Genomic DNA, 24,706 nt, shown 5'->3' with positions numbered 1-24,706 from the left:
TTAATTGCATTTTCTGCAAGTGCTTATACAGCCCTTCCATTTATTGAGAATCTTAAATCTTGAGGACTGTTACATGGCCCCCTAAAGAATGGTTGGTTAGAGGATTAAAGAGAAGACATTTTATCTCATTTGGAAACTCTGAATGTAACCTCCACTGGACAATGCATTACTTTTTTTTTTACATTTGCCATGGTGCTGTTTGACCAGAGACACCATCCTGGCAGTTGGAAAACTAAAACCCAGCTGTGTGCTTCACTACACCTCCCTGCTGTGTGCTTTGTTTTGCATTCAGAGAGACAAGTAACTATTGACAGCTATGTCTAACTTGACTGGCTTCAAGGTTGTCCCTGTTGCCATCTGGAATAGCATGCCCACTCTCACCTCTGCGAAAACGTGTGTGGGATAAATACGTGCCTACAGGAAGTAGTAGTCATTTCAGATCATGATTTTAAATGTGATTGATGTGATTTTACTCTCAAATAAAAATATATTTCTGTATTGCAGAGTCAATCATTCTGTTTCCATTCATTTGTTTTTGTTTTTTCACCCATTTAGGAAAATTCTTTTTCTTTTTTTTTTGAAGTATTTGAAGTGCTAAATCTGATACATCTAATTTACGTGAGACCTCCTCGTCTGATTGAGGCTCGAGGTGGGAATAGGAGGGGCCTTCATCACTATTGTGTTCACCAAATTGTGCACTTTGAAGTCTCCTCCCAAATTGCATGGGACACTTCGCAGTGGACGTGCTGCTCAGGAGGCCATAAGGTTCCGAGCAGCGGTCCGTCCACACGCACGCACATAGACACCGCATCCTCCTCCAGCCACGTCAGCTGTTCGGACTCGGTGAGCGAAGACAAACCGAGTGTGATTGACACCCTCATGGTGCGTAGGACTGCGATGCGGGGCTCAGAGGGGGTGGGATAACGGTAGACACGAAGTCACGCAAAGGGGTGGGAGAGTTGTGCTGATGCCATGCGTGCGTTCAATTAAAAACACGAAAAAAAGAAAAGGGGGGAACACCCAGTGAAAATAAGAGTGAAAGGGAAACGAGAAAGTCCTGGATGCAACGCCAGATCGCAACTCCCGCATCTCTGCGCGGTTCAAAGTTCTGCGCGCGTCGGCAGTATTTTTAGGAGCGCCGGCGCCTTCACTTACACAACTCCCATTCCCGAGCCTCCGCGTGCGTGTGTGTGTGTGTTCGTGTGTGTTCGTGTGCGCGAAGCGAAGTGAAGCGAACGGTCCCACACTGCCAGACGCGTTCAAAGTCACGGCGAGATTTTGCTGCACCATGTCAGCTGCGCGGACGCTGTCGCCCGGGAACCTCCGGCTGTGGAGCCGGGCTGGCCGCGGCGCCGGAGATGTGGCGGGGCTCCGAACACTGACATGCCCCCCTCTGTCCCCCTCCTCTGCCGGCAGGGCTCTGTCCAGTCTCAGTGCCACGCGGCGCGGGCTCCCCAAAGAGAAAATGAGCGAGAATGGCGTGTCGTCCCGGGCCAAGGTGTTGACCATCGACACCATGAACCCCACGGTGAAGAAGGTGGAGTACGCGGTGCGGGGCCCCATTGTGCAGCGGGCCGTGGAGCTGGAGAAGGAGCTCTCGCAGGTCTGTGTGCTTTCGCCTCCTTTGGGTCTGTTTATTTTTATTTTATTTTATTTTTATTTTTATTTTATTTTATTTTATTTTATTTTATTTTTAATGATCATTTTGTGCGTCTGTGATTCGTGTCATTAACCCGTAGCAAAGAGCTGAACTTGTCAGATGCCAGATGCAGTGTCAAGATACCTCTATAGACCTGCACAACCAGTTTGCTCAACATCCCTTTGAAAGTCATTGTAAATCAATCCTTTCATTTAACTGACTGAAGTGACTTTATATCGTCTAAATCCACGGAATTAAAAAAGCCAACTTGATGGTCATTTTTGTCGAGAATTGTTGACCCTTTTTTTTTTTTTTTTTCAACTTTTCCAACTATGTGTGATTTTATATTTGGGTTGGCTTTGAATATAGAACAGTGCCAGCAAACAACAGATCAACAAGTCCCGCCCCAGGTTATTTTATCAGTATGAATACTGACGCCCTCACTCGAAGGAAAAACGTGTGGTATCGCTCACACACCTTTTTACCAAAGTCCAGCGTCCAGTTCATAGCTACTCAGTTGTTCTATGTCTAGACAGAGTATGCAGATGCAGTGTATTTCTTGTGAAATAAAGTTAATTTCTAACATTTTGTAGGTGATCTATGTGCTTAATAGTGTGTTCCTAAGTGTTTCCCCTAAAAATGACTAGTCAAAGTTGAAAGTCCAGAGTTTCTGTCCTGTTAATGTGTGTCTAACTGTCACTGTTGAAGAACTTGCATTCGAATGTCACGTGGCTTCTATTGACCTAACGATCTGAAATATTCATCTGGGTATAAAAACTTTCACTTTTACATTGCACATTTTGTGGTGAGACGTCTCATTTCATATCCTGATCTCACCCTGTGTTTCATTGCTCAAGTTGCTGACCCACATTTTAAGGCAACACTTTCAGTCCACATAGCCTAAACCGACTGCTCATCTGCTGTTTCAGGTGATTGGTGTGTTTCTCTTCCCCTTTCCGTTATTCTGCTGGTCTGATCTCTTCCTGTTGCTGTTCAGGGTGATGTGGCAACCAGCTGAGTTGTCAGTGTACCTAGTGCAGTCTGGTATGAAAAAAACTCTCTTGAGTGCTATGCTAAAGGGATGAGTTTGCAGACAGGTTCTTGCGCAGGTGAAAAGCACCAAGTGATCTAATGACCAGATGGCTCTCTGCTATCACTTTTTACACTCTGTTTGCTCTGACCACCGATTATCTGCAGCTGACCCTCCCTCTCTGCAATTTAGGGTCAACTGCATAACAGGTGTTTTTTGAGTTAATGTGTTCCCAAAAGCTCAAGAAATCCCATTTTGGCTACGCTGGAACATCATGTCATTAAAGGTCCATTTTGCAAGATTTACCACTGTGGAAAATTGAATGGAATATACATGTTATTGTTTATTATAATTTATCATCTTCACATATTGTTGTCTTAGTTATCATTTAGTGTTGTTTTTCTTTGCTTAAGTTAAACCATTTACATAAAGTGACCAGTGAGCACTCTATCACAGCGGCTGCCATTTTTCTACCTGGCCTAGAAATGACAAATGGAAAAAGTCCTGCTCTTAATTGGACTTGAATAAGATTTTTCAGTAGAAAAAAAACAACATAAAAAACCCTTACTTTCTATCTATCTGTCTATCTATCTATCTATCTATCTATCTATCTATCTATCTATCTATACCAAACTATTGCTTTACCTGGTTTAGCAATTGCATTGTCCAGTGCCAAAACAAGAAAAAGATAGTCTGGCGATCCATAGTAGTATTGTAATTTGGTTGAGTCACACTACTTTTGGGTGAGGGGAAATCTAAAAGCTTTAAAACAGCAAGACTTACTAAATAGTATTATACCTTCAGTCTTTTTTCATTTTCCATTTTCCTTGTGCATGGAACTGTGTTGGTCTATATGTAAAATAACTGTCAGCTATGTTGGTCAAAAGAAGCAGGTCATTTCAGGTTACTGATGTTGGCTGAATAAAAGGACGTATCATGTATCATTAAAAGCAGATCTTCTGTCAGATTTCCAGCTCAAGGCAGCGCAGAGACTTTTCTGTCCAGCACTAAGCCCTGCAAAAGTCTTTGTTCGTTGACTGCAGGCTGTCCCGCTGCCAGTCTTTATGAAAGCAGCACAGCACCAGGAGTGAGAGCAACGGAATGCACCCAAAGTAATTGTCCACTGTCTCTCCTGCAGCCCTCAGTTGTTCTTTTACTACTGCCTCTTTGCTAAATGCCCATTCCTCTTTATTTTCACAATCGCCTCCCTTTGTGGCTGCAGTTTGGACAGCGTTGGGTTACTTTGGGAAATGGGAGGTACAGAGGTATTCACACTCTTGTTCATAGATTGAACACATTCGTGAGCACATTGTGATAGTCTCCTCCGGTTTCCGACATCTTGTTCACTCATTTGTAATGATGATCCGCGCTCTTGATTTCAGAACAGAACAAGCCTTGTTTGTGACATTCCCCTCATAAAAACAACAGCATAATGGTGGTTGTTTAGCAGCTGCGTTCCCCTTTTCAAGACAGGCTTTGACTCAAATTACTGTGAGCTGGTTAACAACAACAACGCGGATCTGCCGTCATGACGTGGTGGTCTTTGTCCTAATGAGCAGCTAGATGTGATGAAGGGGGACATTTTGTGAGATCCGCTGCGAGGACGTCCCACTGCCAGATTCTTTCCACCTCATTCCCCAGAGTATCAAATCCCCCAAAATGCTTTCTGATTCAGAATCCATGCTGAACTATAGCACATCTGAATACTTTGGGCTTGAACTGTGCAAAGTTAAAGTGCTCCTCCAAATAAGTGTACCTCATCACTTCAACATTTGCCATGCAGAGGTGTAAAAATACATCCTGGGTTGTTCAACAAGAGCACAGTTTCACCTCCTCTCCTAACCCCATCATTGTTTGGCTCGCTGTTGTTATCAGTTATAATGGACCAAAAAGCAAAGGGCCTCTCCAGTTGGTTCTCAGAGCAGAGGTTAGCGTGGGCGGTACTGTGGAACTCTAGGTCACAGTCACCCTGCTGGTTTGACGTTATTGGTCCAGAACCAGAGACGCCTCTAAATTTTGACCAATTAGGGCTGAACTGGATCAGTTGAATCAAACAGTCATGCTGCTTTGATTTCTGCTGCGTGTCAGCATGATGTTCCACTTGTGGCCTCAGTGCCTCGCTGTTCCAAACATCTGGTGTTAACAGCGTGTGAGTGCATGTTTGTCTAAGTGAGCATGTGGGCAAATCTCTGTTTGTCCAGTGTCCATGGTCTCAGCTGCTTAGGAGATTCTTTTTCAAAGATCAACACGACTATTTTTTGTCTTTAACGGCAAGCTAATTTAGTGGCACTTGACTGGTCAGCATCTCATTTCTGTCACTATCTGTCCTAACTGAAATCCTTTCTATGATGGGTGGAGTGACATATAATGCTGACTGCTGTTTAATTAGAAGACTTTGCTCAGTTTGGACCTTGTACGTGCCATGACTTGATTTTTCTGGTCAGCACAACAGTGCAGAACAGAGGACACGGTCGACTGGTTTGGTTTTGTGAAAGTAAATGGAAAGGTGTGATGTAATATATATGTTTCAACTTGGTGTTTTCTTATGTTGCAACATTTTATGAGCCAACAAAAATTCCGAACAATTCACAGAAAGGAGTGTCTAAACAGCTGTTTAAGGTAACAATAAAATGATGACGGATTCATTCTCTGTATAGTCTCTCTAGTTTCTCTCTTATAGTCAGTTGGTTTGGATATGAGCTTCACATGCTATCTTTTAGTTGACTTTAGTGCAATAATCTTTGTAGATCATACCACCAGGTAAGCTCTGGAGTTGGCTTCATCCTCTTCTACATACTTGAATTTACCCAAACTTTGACCTCTGTAGATACTAGTTCCTATACACCTATTGCACTGTAAATGTTCAAGATACATGTTTTAGGGGGTGAAGAGTTATGCTTTTAAGTCCAGTGTGATGTGCTAAGTTAAAGGCAGGTGTTCTATGTGAACCTCCACACTTTTAGACAGTCAAATGTAAAATATCATACTGCAGCTAAAATAGCGTGATATCCTACTGGCAAAGTGTGTAAATTCTCCCACCCAATCATTTCTCAGTCTCTCGGTTTTGTCTTTTTGCTCTGCAGGGAGTGAAGAAACCATTTGCTGAGGTCATCAAAGCCAATATCGGTGATGCACATGCCATGGGCCAGCAGCCAATCACCTTCTTCCGACAGGTCTGCTCCAAACTCATTGCCCCAAAGTGTCACCTAAATATAGCACTTCCAGCATGAGTTCTCAGCCCCTTGCAACTGATTCGTCAGTTGAGCTCAGCTGGTGCCAGTCGTGTGTTTCCTTTGCCTGTCGCAGGAATCTGCACAGGATTTCTCACTGATATGTATGATATCATTTTTCCCCCCCGCCTCATCCCCCACACCCCTCTTTGTTTTAAAGGTCCTGGCTCTCTGTTCCTACCCTGAACTGCTGAATGATGGCTCATTTCCGGAAGATGCTAAAAGCAGAGCTCGCAACATACTGCAGTCATGTGGGGGGAATAGCATAGGTGCGTAGTAGCGTTCCGACTGCGGTGGTCTCCTGTGCAAGGTTTGCATAAGCCAAGCCACTGTGTGTCACCTCTAGTTTAACCTTGTGTGTTAAAGAGTTGGAGTGATTTGGCTGTGATGGACAGATGTTGTCTCCACATGACTCTCCTTCAGGCGCCTACAGCGCCAGCCAGGGCATCGACTCTGTGCGACGGGACGTGGCCCGCTACATTGAGCGAAGGGATGGCGGCGTGCCCTGCGACCCGGACAACATTTACCTCACCACAGGGGCCAGCGATGGCATTATGGTACAAAGCTAATCCGTTACCATCACGATCACTGTGTCCCTTACTGTCTCACTGCCATCAAGCATGTGTTTTTCTACTACTAAAATGTTAAAAGTCTTTTGTGAGTCTGAAAGAAGTTACTCAAAGCACTGTAAGTTCCTTGCAAGTTAGACTGTTTAGATGTTTGATGTTTGCTTGGAAAAAAATGTATGAGGTTCATATCCATAGTTCATCCATAGTAAATCACATTTTATAGGCACTGACAATTTAACAATTAGAGTTTTATAATTCTGTCTTTCTAAATCTTGCTTTGCAAAAATATTTACATTTACATACAAATATTTAATATTGTTTGTTATATATGGTATATATGGGATATATGTCATATCTTTATTTTTATGTACTTTAGTCTCCTTAACTCATCTAACAACTGCATTCTGTATGTTTTTCAAAATGAATATTACTTGTTACCACGCATATTTCCAATTTACTTGTTATTACTGCGTAGTTTTCATCCTCTTCAAGTGGGGTCGAACAGAAAAAGCTTATATCTCAAATGAAACATGTTATCTGCTTTGAGTAAAACTTACAAACACCATTTTTCCTCTGTCCTCTGTCCTCTCTGCATTCAGACAATTCTGAAGCTGCTCGTGTGTGGCGAAGGCGCGACTCGCACGGGCGTCATGATCTCCATCCCGCAGTACCCTCTCTACTCTGCCGCGCTGGCTGAACTCGGGGCAGTGCAGATCAACTACTATCTGAATGAAGACAAGTGCTGGAGTCTGGACATCAGCGAGCTGCAGCGGGCCTTGGATGAGGCACGGGGCCACTGCAGCCCCAGAGCGCTGTGCATCATTAACCCTGGGAACCCCACAGGTGACGAGTCTCTGTTGGTTTAGCTTCAGAAGTTGAAAAAAAAACAAAAAAAAACATTGCTGATGCACTTAATTTTCAGTTAAAGCACATATAAATCATAGTCATGCAGACTTTCACCATATTTAAAGTTGTTTGTTTTTTTAACCAGTGACACAATTTTCTATCTATTAAGTTCCTCTGTTGTCTAGCTTTATAGCGTTAAAGGTTGAGTGTGCAATATTTGGACATTTTTAAAAGAAGCCGCGACATCACGTGGCTACGTTTAAGACTGCAGCGCTCTTTCACTCACCCTCCCTCTCCTGAGCTTTCCAGTGAACTATAATGGCCTGCGCTTGCAAACTTGGACACCACGTCCACCTTCTTCTTTATTGGTTTATTTGAATACGCAAGCGTTCACCATTAATACGAAATGCGATCCCAGGCGGGCTTGATTGTCCACACCAGCTTCCTTAGAAATGTGGCTGTACAAGATGGCAGCTAACTGGGAGTGAGACCCTTGCTCTTTGTATATTCTTATATATAAGTTAGAACCGTTCTTTGGGTAGGAAAACAAAATTACTTGTATTGTACCGCAGGTATACATTTTTCTTAATGTATTTGTTTGCAGTATATCAGGCTTTTACAAATATTAGAAGCATAAATCAGGCCAAATTTTACACACTGGAAGCATTCAATGCTTTTTCTCTGATAAAGTCATAATGTAAGGTCTACAACCAAACACGACTTGCACCACTAGATGGCAGCAAATGTACATAACCCCCGGGCGAGTGACTATACCGTCTTGTGTGTTTAAATGGAGTCTCCTCCTTGTTTGCAGGCCAGGTTCAGAGCCGACAGTGCATCGAGGATGTCATCAGATTTGCAGCGAAGGAGCGTCTCCTGCTCATGGCGGATGAGGTGCTTCATCTCCCCTCACATCTTCACATGCTCTGTGTTCCTGTCTCATGTGTCTGTCCATTCATTTTGCCTGCTATAGGTGTACCAGGATAATGTGTATGCTGACGGTTGCAAGTTCCACTCCTTTAAGAAGGTCCTGTTTGAGATGGGGCCAGAGTACTCCAGCACTTTGGAGCTGGCGTCTTTCCACTCTACCTCTAAATGTTACATGGGAGAGTGAGTGGCGTGCTTGCAAGTCTCCGCCGTACGTTTCTGCTGTTGTTGTGTGTTTCATTCACACCCTAAAATCGCATTTCCACTAGGTGTGGCTTTCGTGGAGGCTACATGGAGATCATCAACATGGATGACGAGGTGAAGGCCCAGCTGACCAAGTTGGTGTCTGTCCGTCTGTGTCCCCCTGTTCCCGGTCAGGCCCTCATGGACCTGGTGGTGAACCCCCCGCAGCCTGGGGAGCCCTCGTTTGACAACTTCATCAAGGTACGTCAGCAGCCGTCCCATGAGTCTCATTAATTTCAAGTGGGAGTTTCGGTCAATGCTCCAATACTCTTGAAACTTGGTGCATCACTGTACTTTATCAATTCACCCACGCAATTATCACACACTGCTTTTTACTGTATGCTATTGGTATTGGAAGTATGCTATTGATTAAGCCAGTTCACCCTTTTGATTATTCCTTCTTTGTAGCTACTTCCAAGAAGCGGTTCTAAAGATTTTTCTTGTTTTGTTAAGCAGTATGAACCGCTGAGCTCTTCATGGAGTAAAGCCACTGCTCAGCTCCTACCTTTTTGTTTTTGTTTTGTTTCTTTTGAAAGAAAGGGATCAGAAAATGTACTATTTGCACAGAATTTTTCTTAACGCAATACAACTTTGTGACACCGTGTTATTCTGCCACAAAACCATCCCAGAAATCACAGATATTGTGCCAGATGTTTCCTAATTATGTGTCATGTTCCTTTAATTTCCTCTCCTTGTGCACGTCCTCTGTTCCTCGGGCAGGAACGCACGGCCACCTTGAAGGCCTTAGCCGAGAAGGCCACGCTCACAGAGCAGGTTCTCAACACTGTGGAGGGAATCAGCTGCAATCCTGTGCAAGGTGCCATGTACTCCTTCCCTCGCGTAACAATACCGGAAAAGGCTGTCAAAGAGGCCACGGTCAGTACTGTGTAAAAATCTTGGAATAATGGCGATGATCCTAAAATGATTTAAGTTGTTTTGAACCTTGACCTCATGGAATGTCTGTTGACCTGACACATCAAAGACTGGTGAATCCCTGTCACCAAATCTGCAATACCTGTGTGTTGTTGTTGTTTTTTTGCAGGAGCTCTCAGGGATGTTGCGTCGAGCAAACATTAAATACACAACTAATGCTCTGATCTCTGCCGGTGCAACTGTTTAACAAGGTTCAACTTGCTGTGTGTCCACCTCCCCATTTGCTGAGTGGAACAAATGATTTCCAATGGCTTGTGCTTTCTATTCCACTGCGCGGTTGACCGCTCCGTCGGAATTTCAGTGAGGGCGGATGAGCCGGGCCGAGAATCTGATTAGCCGTACAGAGGATAAGGTCAGAGTGAAGCTTACCCTGCTGGCACCTCATCCATCCAACCGGCCCTGCTCGCCATCTTGATCACACACTCGCACTGTGGCTTTGATTTTTTGGGCCATGTTGTTGTTTTTGTTTTTTTCATAGCTGCATTGTTTCCAGCGTGGCCCTTTTCAATTTACCCAGTTACCTACGTTGAACATATATAAAATTGTTTGCGTGCGCCTTTGAATGGTTAATGCAGTAACTGATATTTAGTTCCAATTCAGTTTTATGTTGTTCATTTTTATGACTACTTTGATAACTCATACTTAGAATAAAATACAGTTACCCAAAGTGTCTTTAGAGTAGTATTAGTTGGAGTAGTAGGAGATGCATCATTTATAATATCTAAGCCAGTGTTGCTCGTCCTGGTGTTGCAAAGCACCTGATTCAAGCACAATTGAAGAGGTAATTTTGTCAAAAGGTTAATGACAACTATCTCTACCTCCATTACTATTTTTTTCACAAAATACAGTGTGAAAAATCTTAACATCAACAGCAAAATCAATATACATAAATACAGTCATTCAATTTAATTTTAAGTGTTGTTCGGATTATAACAGAAATATACAGACTGTTCTTGCAGATATATTTATCATGTATCAATAACACGTCACATTCTGTACAATTCTGTATCTCTCCGTCTTTGTCGGCTAATTAGTGCGAGGCCGTCCATCACTTTTGCAGGCTCGTAGAGGAAGCCTTATTTGCTTGTGGTAATATGAAAGTGCACTTCAATGCCATTAGACTTTATCTTCATTCATATGAATAAGTGAAACATGAAAAAAGAAAATACAGATGGACTTTAAAAGGCAACTTGGGCCTATGAGTGTGGCTTATGACCAGTGCCAGCTGTGGAGCTCATAAGGTCCTTAAACCGGTTAAATTTCCAGGTTGCTGCTTCGGGCTCTGCAGTCAATGTTGACAAAAACGAAATAGTCAAATTACTGAACACTAAATATGGTTGTGGAAAAAAACAAGACAATACAGAATGCATGTGCAGAACAGGAACTTAACAAGACAAATTGTTTGAACATTCAAGAGGCTCATTGACTCGAGGCACGATTTCAATTTATTCAGTCACAGAACATCCCCTTCACCCAGTGTACGGCTACTTAATCCATTTCCAGGAAATGGAATTAACTACAAAAGTGACACTAATAGTTATTGGCTGATAGCTTTGAATTTAGCTGGAGTTGCTATGTTATGATAGATAGATAGATAGATAGATAGATAGATAGATAGATAGATAGATAGATAGATAATAACACAGACAAACCAAACCAAAACGAACAACATCTGTGATGATGAATGAACTGATAACATTTTAACTGGAGGTGATGTTGCTGCTATCTGAAGTGTTGGTATCACAATCAGGCACACTGATTGTGTTTTTAACTGAATTAATGGTTCAATACCAAATTTTATGGTGTTGCACAGCCATGTATATATATATATATATATGTATATATATATATATATATATATATATATATATATGTATATATATATATATATATATATATATATATATATATATATATATATATATATATATATATATATATATATATATATATATATATATATATATATATACATATGTATATATATACATACAACAGAAAATGCTATTCAAACAGCCATTGACACGGACAGCTAGGTAGCTAGGTAATCTCTGACTGAATTTATCGAAAAAGGTTGATGATTAACGTAATTGCAAGTTGGTCTGAAACCTTTGCTTTCTCCCAAAACAAGGTGCCAGCTTGTTAAAATACCATTACAAAAGCTCTGGCAGTTATTGCTCGCTGCTCCTGCTCTGCTGGTAGTCCAGCTTTCAACTCCTGCCAAATACCACAATGGTAAAATGACGGCAACGGGATGTTGGCCAGGTCCTGGTAACTGCTGTCTTCATATTGACTATACAGAATGTCTTCCACTATGGTGACCTCGTCCATCTACTTCACTCTTTGATTCTCTATCAAATTAAAGGTAAAGCACATAAGAAAACAATGCCAAAACCTTTTCATACCCTGGACAACTGCTCAAATGAAACAGCTGTGCACAAGCTGAAACCTTTAAAACCAGGACGGTAGTTTAAAAAAAGGAAAACATGAAAATCATTGAGGAAGAATTCGCAACATAGTGCACACACTTTGCTTTTATTCTGAAGCATGTGCCATCATGGACAACTTGGAAGTCTTTATCAATCCTATTTCCTATTTCCTGTGCTGCCATTTGAAGTGGTCCCATTACGCCAGTATATTAATCACAGGATGAAGCTATATCGTTTCCCTCTCTTCCCTGTTAGGACAAGGGTCAGCAGCCAGACATGTTCTACTGCATGAAGATGCTGGAGGAGACTGGGATCTGCCTTGTACCTGGAAGTGGCTTTGGCCAGAGGGATGGAACCTACCACTTCAGGTATGATTTCTTAATATAATAGGTGCAACGTCTCAATTAGTTGACAGCAGTAACACAGTGACTCTTCATTTATTATTATTGATATAAAAAGTGTAGTTTAGTAGTGCAATGTACTTGGTCTTATATTCCAGAAAGATTAGGGTTTTTTTTCAGTCTGAGGTCTTTCCTGTACTGGAATTTTGTAATGTCAGTTACTGTTTTATAATGTCACACAGATTGATAATTAAGTGTTCCAAGTAATGTTACTGAGTTATTTCCTTTAACTCCCAACCATCCTTGTTGTTACATCAACTTACATCACATCTTCCCTCCACTGTGCCTCCCAGGATGACCATCCTCCCCCCGAGAGACAAGCTTAAGATCCTGCTGGATAAAGTCAAAGAGTTCCACGAAAAATTTACCAAGCAGTATTCTTAAGTGTTCCACCTTGTACTGCCCTTATTTTGGAGGAGCCCCAAACCATTCAATCATCAACATCAGCCAATCATAACTGATCTACCATCAACGCAAGTGCCTTTTTTTTTCCTGTTGCAGCTGTGGAGGTCTCTGTGATGACACACCGTCGGCTCTACACGCGTCCCTTTAACAGAATATTACACTGTAAAAAAGGTGCTGATTGCTGACAGAAAAAGGAAAAAGAAGTGAATATGAAGATATCATTTACCAGACATTTCTCAGTTATAATTATTAAATCTGTAATTGTGTGTGGTGTGTGTGTGTGTGTGTGTGTGTGTGTGTGTGTGTGTGTGTGTGCGCGCGCGCGCGTGTGTGTGCATGCGTAATGTTGTGGATGATACTGTATCTAAAAACTTTCCCTGAAAACTCTATCAGCAGGGCCTGAAGGGAGGCGTCCCAATGAAATGTTAATTCAGAAAATACTTTGTTTTATCAAAATAAACTGAAGAGTCCCAGTCTAAATTGTGTCTCATTATTTTTATAGCAGCCACACCATTATGGCGCCAATCATTTCTTAAATTTGACTTATTGGCAACAGCAATGAAATATAGAATGTAAACTCTAACAAACACATACTAGTAAAAATATGTATTTAATTGTTTTCTTTTGTCAGTGATATACAAAGCTGTGGGAAATGTATTATAAGTAAGGATGACAGCAAATCAAAATTAAAATTTAGTGGCATAATTATTATACTGACACGTAATAAAGACATATGTTGGCATGAAAACTTAAAAAAAAAAACAAAAACGAAGCAACAAAGCTAGAAAGTCAAATTGTAAAAAAAAAAAAATGTTTGTAATCACCAAGTTGCCTCATATTTTTTTAAATAAAATTATTCCTGCTGTTATACAACTTTCTAATATATTCACCAAATTGAATCAGTTCAATCAGTTTTCCAAACCAAAATCAAAAAACAAATGTGCTGTTTTTCCTATTTTGTTGTTGCCACTTGAGGGCAGCAGAACAAGCTGTGTTCGGCATCCCTCCCAGCACAAATCCTAGACTGGAACCTGCAGTGTAATGCAGATAGAAATATTCAAACCAGTAACCAGCCGTTCATTTCACTGAGGCAGACGGGAGATCAGAGTGCCCTGTCACTGTCACTTCCACAGATGATCACTTGTCTGCAAAATGCCAAAGTGCCACCGTCTCATAATGACGTTTTTCAGGTTGATTGCAGGCTACTGTGGATGCATGCCTTGTCACCATGACTGCCTTTTATTGTCTGCATTTATCGCTCATCAGATTTATTGCCGAGTATGCAGCTTGTGAACAAGCTGGCGTGATGGATGGCCCTGCGTGAGCGTGCGCGCGCGCGCACAGCGCCGTGATCCCGGGAGTGAAGTGTGTTCAAGGAAGAGCGTGTAGTTTGAAGATGTTTTCTGCTCCTTTTCCCTCTCTACTCCACAGTGGCTGTCAGCTTTAATTATCTTTGACAATGAGCTTCCTGAATCCTAATTATACCGAGCCTTGTCTTTCCTGGTGCTCTTCACCATTCACTCCAGCAGCGTGACGCGCTTGCACGTTCCAGTCCTCTTCACCCCAAATTAATTGGGTTTTTTTCCCCTCGTCTCATCTCCTGACATCTTTTGGGAGTCAAAGGTTATCATTAGTTGAGTTGAGGCTGCTGGAAGACGGAGAGACAGTCATGCATCAGACAGCAGGGATGTCATTTGGCGATTCTGTCCTGAGCGCTCTCTTTCCCCTCGCTGTGTGCAGTCTCATGTGAGGAGATTCAAACGGCTGACCAGAGCCTTACTGAGAATGATAAGCATTTTTCGGATTCACAATTATACTGTGTTTATCATTCTGGGTGTGTGGACAGTGGTGACTGTTGCTGTCTTTTTGGCTTCACCCACTTTTGAATTTGGCCGGCATTTAGTGAGGAGATGAAAGGTGATTACGCAGAAAATGTCACAAAGTCTCTCACTCAAGGCTTTGGGCAATTTATCTTCTGACTAATGTGATTTATACCTAAACTGGTTCCCATCAATATATTGTGGAAATGGATGAAAACTACAACACCGTATTGGCTTGTTGTATTTAAAGGCAATGAAGAACAGAGTCCTCTATACTGCCTGAGCTTCAAACAGCAGGTGTGAGAGCTGCATGGGGTGCGTTAGTTGATGTTTGATTAAACGGCCACTGTCACTTTAACCTTGGTTTTGGCCTTGGTGGTGTTTGAATCAAATTGCCTCATTTAATATATCCACTAAAGAAAGGAAATATATAAACAAATGAAGAATACAGTAGTCTGCATGTGGACTTCAGCGAGTATCAAAATTCTCCCTGTAAATGATCCCAGTCCCCCTCAAACAATACTGTAACCTTGTTCCTGCCCTAAAAACCTCCTCAGCTCTCTGAGTCAGACCTGTCGTGCAAGGTGCAAGAGAACTAACTAACTAACAAACGAACAAACTGATTATTGATGAATCCTGTCTGTCATCCTCTGCAATGTCAAATTCTCACTGTGAATCAACTCCATCTGACCGAGTTATCTTGCTGCACTGCGTTTTCATATTAGCAGAGGAGAAAGAGCGGTACTGAATGCTTTTCTCTGTGGAAAGACCTTTTCACTTTACTCCCCATTGGCTTTGCCACAAGATTAGTTAAATGCAGCAGCACATAACAGGTCGCCACAGGCGGATACACATTTCTAGTGTCACCTCTGACACCAATATTCAGCCTCAAGCATTTGCTAACTGGCTCAATGGGCATTGGGGAAAATGTGAGTGTGATCTGGGCCGTGATCACTGTCTATTCTTTTTTGTTGTTGTTTACATCATTGAAATCAAATTTATTCCAACTCATTCCACACACTTGAGATAGAATATTTCGTCTAGTGGGCTGGTTAGGGGACAATAAGAAAATCAATGATATGTGTCAAAACCAACATGAAATGAAGCATTGTACTGCCATGAGTTGCCTTCTTTCCCTGCCAACACATACAACATACGCAACATAACAGTTTATGTTGTCATTTATTCCTTTACCTTTTTTCAGGCCCACAGCATTAAAACTTTTTTTTTGTTTGTTTTTGTTTTGGCAACTTTGAATTACCTGAGGTGTACGTTTCTAAAAGCAGAGAAGTTGATGGTTTTAACTTTGCTCAATCCTAATGTCTGTCATTGTGTCCTTGAGCAAGACACTTTAGCTGCCTTGCCTCATACAAATGTGAGAGATTGTTCAGTGGCGGTTGGAGGGACTGTATGGCACAGACTGGCCAGCATGCTTCCTTCAGACTTCCCCATGGCTGCTGCAGACACACATGTAGTTTACCACCAGCGTGTAAATACAGTGTGAATGAATAATGGCTTTAATGTGAAGCGCTTTGAGTACCTTAAAAAGAGACCATATACATCACTGAGCAATGAACACCACCAAAAGGCTTTACTATGGTTTACCACTGACTGGCTGTGGCAGACTGGCTGTCTGGTTGAACACATGAGTACGATGCTGCTCCAATGGAAAGCCTCACATTGTTGCTGTGGCTATTGGATCGTCTGCTATTGATGTGATGGGCAGAATGTTTTTTCTTTTTTTGTTTCAAGGACCTCCCCTGTCCAAATGTTATCTATGGGCTCTCCCCTGGTTACTGTAAAGACCTCAGGTCCAACTTAATCATCACTTAAAAATTACTACAGGGTAATAATAAAAAAGTGAAACGTTCAACACGTTGCTCCGGTGGGAGTTTCTGCCCTCAAATGAACATAAAAAAATGTAATATTTCTTCTTAAATATCTAATTCTCATCCTACTGGATCGTGGGTAAAGGTGATGCGAGCCAATCTCATCTCTCTGACCCCTGTGAGAGGTCAAGGTATCCGCTGAACTCTTGCACCACACAGTGGGGTCAGTAAGTGGAGAAGGGCAGAAGATGAGACAACAGTGTGAGGTGGGGAGGGAGGGAGGCAGGGAGGTGTTGAGGATGCAGAGATGGGGTGATAAATCTTGTTCTGATCAGGTTTCTCTTGTGCCCTCACACCTCAGTCTCTTTCTTGAGGTAATTAATCAATCCCAGACTGCAGGTATTGATCGGCCTCTCACGGCCCTCGCTGTGTTTACACTCCTCGATTGTGTTTGCCACTAAGCCTCTCGCTGACGCTCAATCTCATCGGCAGAAAATGTGACACTCCACCCTCTGATGCCATAAGCGAAACGGTGTATCGATTGACATCTCGATGAAAATCAATCCACTTAATTTTTTTTTTTTGTATGTTTTGGTTGCGGCACGAGGGATTTGGTTTTGTTTTAATCCTCTGTTGTAATCTGGTATTCCAGGGTGCACTGTGTATTGGCGCCATCAGAACACACTTGGAATGAAGACGAGAGCATTAAACTGAGAGAATGTTACACAAATAGGACATTTGCTTAATTTTAGCTGAAGTGATCAAGAGGAAATATCGTAAACACAAACACACACACACAGACAATCTCCCTTTCTCTCTCTCACACACACACATACACACGCAAGAATAATTTTGTCATTTACTTTAACAAACACTTTCCAAATATTCAAATGTTGTAGAATCCACTTATAATCATGTTTGTACTATCATAATAAATTCATAGAAAGAGAGTGAAAATGAAAATATCTGATCCTCCATCACAAGTCGTTTGACAAAATATAAGTAATTGCATCATTGTGCATCAGGCTGAAATGAGCCATGGTCTACTGGTCACCACTGTCAATTCTCTGCAAGCCCGTCCTGAGTTCACAGGCACCGATGAAGATCTGGGTTTCATCCCTGGATGCTAGAAAAGCTCCTTCGAAGTGGTTGGGTCAGATGCTCCAGAGGGAGAAAAAAAATGTTACATAGCAAGCATACATCACATATGTGTCACCTTGGAAGTTAATTCTGTTCTCATGATAATGCATGTAACACCGTCTATGCCGTCTAACACTTCCTATTACACACCGCTGGTGCTTTTGGGCATTTAAGTAGTGTCAGTGATGTAACAAGTTTGAGTAGAAACCAGTTACATAAGACATATGTACCACTGTTGGCTTCAACTAGAACATTGTTTGGTAACCGATTACTGCAACACATTTCATTGAAAAGTATAGCTTACAATTGTAAATGAATGGTCAAATATGTACATGTCCTCTGCCGTAAGAGCCATCATGTGGCATTTTATTGAGAAAGAGACAGCCTTCCATGTTAGTAACCCTGGAAGCACCTGCATGGCAACTGCTTTCCCTCAACAACAACATGAGGGCTTTACCATGTTCTCCCAGCCAGACGCTGTTCAAGTTTTTCTTTCACAATATAATTAGATGAGTAAGTGGGTTGCAAGTCTGTGTAGCACCAAATCAAATAAAATGCTGGATGATAAGGACATGATGGCGTAATGCATTAATGTGATGGTGCAGAACTTGCGTCAAGCCCCATTTCTAAATAAACAAATTATAAAAAAAACGTCAACTTATAAATATATGTACACATATATGTGTGTGTGTGTGTGTGTGTGTGTGTATAAATATACATATATACATATTCATATATATAATTTCCAACTACAGATATTACAAATATCCAATACACAAGTATACTCCAAAAGAACATTTTTTAAGCTTTGTGAGTATTATTATTATTATTATTATTATTATTATTATTATTATTATTATTATTATTATTATCATTATTATTATTATTCAAGCCTGTTCCAATGAAGTTCACACTATTTCCTTTAGGAGGCACTAAAATATCAGTAGCCAAAACTATGTTTTATTTGCGTTTCTTGCACTATCTGAGACCTCTGTTTGTTTTTTGTGCTTGTTTTTCACAAGTTAGTGCTTTCACCATAATCTGAGTCAAATTTCATCTTCCCTCTCATTCTGTGTGTGTGTGTGTGTGTGTGTGTGTGTGTGCGCGCGCGCGTGTGTGTGTGTGTAAACCCCCTCACAAATCAAACTTGAATGCTGTGTGTTACACAAAAGGAGCACACAAAAGGGCTTAATATTCTTTTCTCAGCATGAAAGCAAACAACAAGAATCAAACATAATTTTGCTGTGAATGACGGTACTCCTGTGATTGCTTCGCCGTCTTAAATACAGTACAGGACCAGCTTTGAGTGGGTGGTGTGGTAACGCTCTCCCCCACCCTTCCATCCTCCTGCTGACAGCCCTGTGGAGCCCAGCCTTTTTATCTATTTATTTATTTATTTATTTACATTTTCCCCCCTCCGCTGCAAGAACGAAAAATAAACGGTCAATTTCTGAAAGAGCAGAAGGTGCGAAAAAAGTAGCGAGGGCCGTGTATCTTACTGCCACCTGGCCCACATGGTGTTTTTTATCAGTGGGTAAACACTTGGCTGTCAGCGGTCACATAATATTTTTGTTGATATTCCTGGCGGGTAATGAGCGGCCCATTCACTTTCCACCTCATTCACCGCAGAGATTCTTTGACAAACCTGTCTCCACTTTGATTGCCATAACCACAACAGGATCCTGCTTAGCCACTCAGGTCAGGCTACGCAAATGTCATACATATTTAATGCTGCATCACAGATATCTGACAAAAAGGATTTTTTTTTTCTCCCTCCTTTTTTTGGCGCATCGAAATCACGCCTCATATTTCATTAGACACTTTGCAAAGCCTCCAGTCTGTGGTCAGATGGGCCATATGTTTTATTCATGTCCTCTGAACATCTGCTTGTCCGGATGTCAAAAATCATCAGGCTCCCACAGGACTCCCGCCCGAGACTGGTTGTAAATGAACTCGGGAGTCGAGACTCAAAACAACCTGTCAGGATTCTCCGGCACCAGACGATTCTTTCACTTCATCAGCGGAGGTGAGCTGAGAGGCTAACAGCCCCCAAACAGAGTGATTAACGTCAGCAACGGACACGTTTGCTCGTGGTGGTTGTTTTTTTGCTTCTTTTTTTTTTGTTATGTCACCTTTATTGTGCCTTTGTATAGTGAAATGAAAACCATTCACTCGGGTTCAAGCGGTGTGAGCCTCTCTAAGACAGGTTGTGTGTCGTCCTCGCAGCTTTTGGTGGATTTTGACACTGCTGTTCACTCTGGCTGCCGGTCGACAAGTCTCCTTGAGTCACCAGAGGCTCGTGCCAACTGGAGGGAAAGAGTCTGACCACTAACAAGTGCTCACTGACTCATAGCAGCCACAGTATGTCCCACTGTGTTTCAGTGTGTGCGTGTGCAAGTGAGGGAGAGAAAGTGTGCGTGTGTGTCTTTGTACATAATTCCATTGCATACTATTCTATTTCTCACTTTGCACCCATCCCACAGAAAATGTGTGGCCATTTAGTTGACAGCGATAATGTATTTTAGCTCTCAGACACATAACGACGCACAAATAAAATAAATGATATTGAAATAGGTGGTAATGCAAAAAATAATGTATGAGATTTTTCTTTTAACTTGTACATTAAGACAGTGATTGCATCTACCTTTTCTCTTGCAAAACAGAAAAAACAAATGGTTGAACAGCGAGCAAACTAACTGAATGAGGTTTATTGTGTCTTCATAAAATATATACGACTATTTGCTTCTTTTATACCAGACACATGACTTTGTTGAGGTTATTTTCCTATCTTTACATGCTTCAACGGTAGTAAATAACATCTAAAAAAAAGAAAAAAAAAGGTCAAGTGTGTGATATAAAAGAAGCGAATAATGGGATGTGTCAAGCAAACAAGGAAACATCCGGAAGATATAACACAATTGGTGTTTTTGTCTTTTTAAGCACTTTTGATTTCCCAGTAACACTTGATATGCTGACATCACACCCATTAGCACTGCAGGCAGGTCAAAAGGTTATGAGTGATAAAACTGTATGAAAAGTTATACAGTTTCAGGTAGAGTTCTGTAGTAATAGGGCACATAGTAAAGTGCTTCTAGGAAATTCATGTGCAGCATGATTAATCCAACATTAGAGGCTTACTTTTGCAGCCTACAGCTTTTGCATTTTACATGGCGAGAGGAAGATGGGTGAGGAGGATACCGTCACTGACCTCTGCCTGGTGCACTTGCATCCAAAATACATTGTCACGTTTTTTTTTGTGTTGAATCTGATTAAAAAATATTTTTATGCTGAAATGAAAGACCAGCCTTTTGTATTTGTGGAGGAAAATGCAGTGAGTCAGACACTGCACCCATTTCCCTGGGGTAGGAAATGCAGGAGATGCAGGAGGAGAGAGGGGTAACAAAATCCAGACTTTCTTGATTTCCTTATTTTGCCATTTCAATGTTTTCTTCAATACTTCAATTTTTATTTTACCTTCTAAATGTTACTTAAAAGGACCCTAACATGGGAGGCGGTACCTGCTAACTCTATAGCATGAATATTGTATTTGGTTGGGAAAGATGTTAGAGGTCTTGAAAATCTGAAAATTAGTTAGTTTTCAGTTTTTGCATGACTTCCCACTGGACAAAAATACATCTTTTACATTGTGGAGTTCATATGTGATTTGTTCATTTTAGTCCTTTAAATTCACATTCCAAAGGCGCGTCCTTAAATCCACTTCCTTCAGATTGCAGTTCCATGATGAAGAGTTTGTTTGCGAACACCAGGCTGCAATCAAAGCCGCCCTCTGTCCCAATGCTCTCATTGTTTTTCCTGCCTGCCCATTTATCTCTGCATCAGTGGTACCGGGGTGTCACTGTCACAGTAATGGCTTCTGCATTCATGAGCACATCATCATCTGCCCCTCCTCACAAAGTGTTAGTCCTTCATCACTCAAATATCACGGAAGTTAGTCAAATTATGTGTGTGTGTCCAATGTTTTATTTCTTTATACGCTCACTGGCTGATTGGGTGAAGTCAGGTGATCTCACCTATCTGCAATTCTTCAACATTTAGTAGTTTCATCAGAATATTTGTGTTAAGTCATCGTTCACTGCCAGCTTTCTTTCAGTGGTTCTATAGATTTCCCCCCAAATGATGAATTGGACATGGGAGCCAGTGGGGTGTGACCAGGTGCCAAAGGAGAGGAGCCCATTTCTTGTCTCTTTTTTAAGTCTCGAACGGGGTCTAATTATGCATTAGACCTTTAAATCAGAGTGGTTAAGTTCTGGCGCGGGGTGGAACGTCAGCCATCAATACAGAAAGCAATAGCGTTGAGAGGGCTGCTGAACAAATGCGTGGTCACGTTTCAGAGCTTCAAAGTTGCATCACTTGTTTGTATGGTGTGTGTGTGTTTTTTTTTTCATCTCATTTTCTCCCCCAGAAGAAACGCATGAATTCTATCCCATCCATCACCCCTCCCCTCACTCCCCAAAGCCACGGCCGCGGACATCGCGCCATCTCTGTGCCATAGCAATTCTCCCGTTGCACAGCGGTGGGCAGAAACTTTACGCTGCCAAAAAAAAAAAAAAAAAACATTAATTATCTCCGTTGCTCTGAAGTGGTTCTCTTCGGGCGCGAACGCAGAGATGAATCGGTTGCACCGCGGCGCGTAAAAAGTTGTGCATGCCTACTTTTGCGCGTCAACATTTAAAGGACCACTTGATCTCTCGGCGTTGCGGCACAGTGCGAGACCTGTGGAAATTCCTCCCCCGGCGAAACTGTCATCCGCAGGCAGGCTGGAAGACCACACACTCCACAGAGCACGGCGTATCCGCAAGGCGCAGATGATTGCAACTGGTGTCTGTGGCGTCGCGCTGGTGCTGGTGCTGGTGGTTCTGATCCCGGTCATGGTAAACACCGCCGGGACGAGCCGCTATGAGATGCTCGGATCGTGCCAAATGGTGTGCGACTCTCACGGGACCGCGGCCACGGCCCCGGTAACCAACTCGATGAAAGACAACCGCCTCGTTCAGTCGCTGCCGACGTTCATCCAAGGTCCTCCAGGAGAGCCCGGGCGCGTCGGGAGGGTGGGTCCCAGAGGTCCGGGAGGGGAGCCCGGGCCACCGGGACCTGCTGGTCCCCCGGGGGGGAGAGGGTTACCGGGACCCCCGGGATCTCCAGGTCCACGAGGGGCACCGGGAGCCATAGGACCCAACGGTGTCATCAGCGCCGCCACTTACAACACGGTGCCAAAGATCGCCTTTTACGCAGGACTGAAGAAGCAGCACGAGGGCTACGAAGTGCTGAAATTCGACGACGTGGTGACAAACCTTGGCAACCACTATGACCCTTCCACGGGGAAATTTACCTGCTCAATACCGGGGATCTACTTCTTTATTTACCATGTGCTGATGCGAGGCGGGGACGGCACGAGCATGTGGGCTGATCTCTGCAAGAACAACCAGGTGGGACCTCTCGTGAGACACATTATATCTTTCTCTCCTCTGTGTGTTTTTAAGCATGATAATGGGAGCGCTTTGTTTTCTTGCCCACTTGCTTTTATTTTTTACGCACGGCTTTTACGCACAGGAGCGAAGTTGGTTGCGCGGCTCTAAAAATGTGAAGATGAGGAGCGACAGATGCGCTCCCACGTGGCGCTGTCTGGTGCCTTAATTAACACGCGCCACCTTGATTGCTTAATTAAACGCCTCGACGTCTGATCCCCCTACCCCCTCTCGCCCCTCCAGGTGAGAGCCAGCGCCATCGCCCAGGACGCCGACCAGAACTACGACTACGCCAGCAACAGCGTCGTGCTGCACCTCGAACCCGGGGACGAGATTTACATCAAGCTGGACGGCGGCAAGGCGCACGGGGGAAACAACAACAAGTACAGCACCTTCTCCGGCTTCATGCTATACGCTGACTGAGGCGCCTGCCCGCGTCATGGATCCGCTCCCCCTCCTCGGCTCGCTCCACTGCTCGGGTGCCAGCTGGATTACTGGGGACGGAGCTCGGGACGTGGAGGGAGGGAAGGGGAGGGAAAGACTTTGCACTTTGCACTGCGTGTAATTTACAGGGTAACTTTAAATTCAACGTGTACAGTACTGAATTGTCCTTGTCCAGATCGATTAGTGTCGCTGTTGCACCCCTCCGAGTGAACCAAGTAGCTTTAAAAAAAATAAATAAAATAAAATAAGTTTTGCTATGTTGACCCTCCTGTAGCTGCTGTGGTGAACATACCGAGGTGTAGCCTGTGACTCTTGGCGCTGTAGATGCTAGACGCTCATATGCTCACATAATCACGACCCTGTTTACAGTGTTGTTCGTCCCTGTGTGCGCGCGCGCTTTATTCCTTTTTTTCCCCCCTTTTTCTTTTTTTTTAAAGAAAAAAAACTGGGATTCACCGAGCATAATTGACAGTTGTTGCAATTTTTTGATTGAGCAATGTAGAGATGCATGATTATAACCAAAAAAAAAAAAGTGAGACTTAAACTCTTCAAAAGGAAGACAAAATGCGTTAAAGGTCCAGTTTTTGGTGTTCGTGCCGACACGGCTGTCACTCATTCCTCTCATTCAGCGTGACAGCTTGTTGGGGCAACTGGTCACCATCTCGAAAACTGGGCAGTCGCAGCGTGCCAAATGTTTCTTCCGAGCTTCGACGGTGACGGCCATCGATCGGCCTGCTGGCTGTTCCGGCCCCTCCAAACAAGACTGTCAGCCATCGTGTAAAATGCTACCCTACTGTACAATTACATCCTCGGCTGGCTGTCCGACCCTCCAGGAGAGAGGAGACAAAGTGATATGGCTTTTCAAGGCGCGCGGTCGGCGGCGGCGGCCGTACCATTGATCACGAAGTCACCCTGTGAGGCCACCTGTTCCCAGATGTGAGGTTGGGGGATGTGGGGTGTGGGTAGCGGGGGTGGGCGGTGTCCTTCATCGTCAGCCTCCCATTAACACCCCAACACCCGCCGAGGGCCGCCCAGAGATCCCATCTGACACAGCCTTATTGTGTCAACAGCCGAGCAGAATACAGATTACCATCCCGCTCGGCCCCTTCGTCCCATCAAACGTGCGCATGAATTGTTTTTACCCAAGTGGCGCGGCTACGGCGAACTGAACACCGTCTGGCACACGTTGAGAGCAAGAATGCCTGTAAAATGTAATGTAAAAAAAAGGCATGTTTGGGTTTTGTTTTTTTGTTTTGTTTTTTTCCAAAAGAGATGGGACCAAAACGGAACACGTGATGCTCCATTTATGTACATCGCCTATAAAGACAAATAAAG

At 43.0% G+C, this 24,706-nt stretch overlaps 2 protein-coding genes across 4 annotated transcripts; both read left to right on the top strand.

Moving 5' to 3' along the window:
- The first annotated feature begins 718 nt into the window (after positions 1-718).
- gpt (glutamic--pyruvic transaminase) lies at positions 719-13,132 on the top strand. 3 transcript variants are annotated; one of them, XM_076021668.1, is made up of 12 exons: positions 719-843; positions 1,417-1,603; positions 5,753-5,842; positions 6,060-6,168; positions 6,323-6,456; positions 7,068-7,311; positions 8,129-8,208; positions 8,288-8,424; positions 8,511-8,685; positions 9,205-9,360; positions 12,102-12,214; positions 12,541-13,132. In XM_076021668.1, exons 2-12 carry the CDS (start codon positions 1,466-1,468, stop codon positions 12,629-12,631), a joined length of 1,467 nt encoding a protein of 488 aa, XP_075877783.1. In that variant the 5' UTR covers positions 719-843; positions 1,417-1,465; the 3' UTR covers positions 12,632-13,132. The 3 variants fall into 3 exon arrangements, with proteins under 3 accessions (XP_075877783.1, XP_075877782.1, XP_075877785.1); XM_076021667.1 differs by having other exon boundaries at positions 730-882; XM_076021670.1 differs by lacking the exon at positions 719-843 and having other exon boundaries at positions 1,072-1,603.
- Positions 13,133-22,188: 9,056 nt separating this feature from the next.
- On the top strand, positions 22,189-23,573 carry c1ql3b (complement component 1, q subcomponent-like 3b). The gene is made up of 2 exons (XM_076021662.1): positions 22,189-22,888; positions 23,171-23,573. The coding sequence occupies exons 1-2, from the start codon at positions 22,268-22,270 to the stop codon at positions 23,348-23,350; spliced, it is 801 nt and encodes a 266-aa protein (XP_075877777.1). The 5' UTR covers positions 22,189-22,267; the 3' UTR covers positions 23,351-23,573.
- Positions 23,574-24,706: the final 1,133 nt, after the last annotated feature.

This window comes from Nelusetta ayraudi, unplaced genomic scaffold, assembly GCF_046127955.1.
Source record: "Nelusetta ayraudi isolate G7.1 ecotype Tasmania unplaced genomic scaffold, CSIRO-AGI_Nayr_v1 ptg000011l, whole genome shotgun sequence".
Classification (NCBI taxonomy): Eukaryota; Metazoa; Chordata; class Actinopteri; order Tetraodontiformes; family Monacanthidae; genus Nelusetta; species Nelusetta ayraudi.
This window is presented reverse-complemented; position numbering and strand designations above follow the sequence as displayed.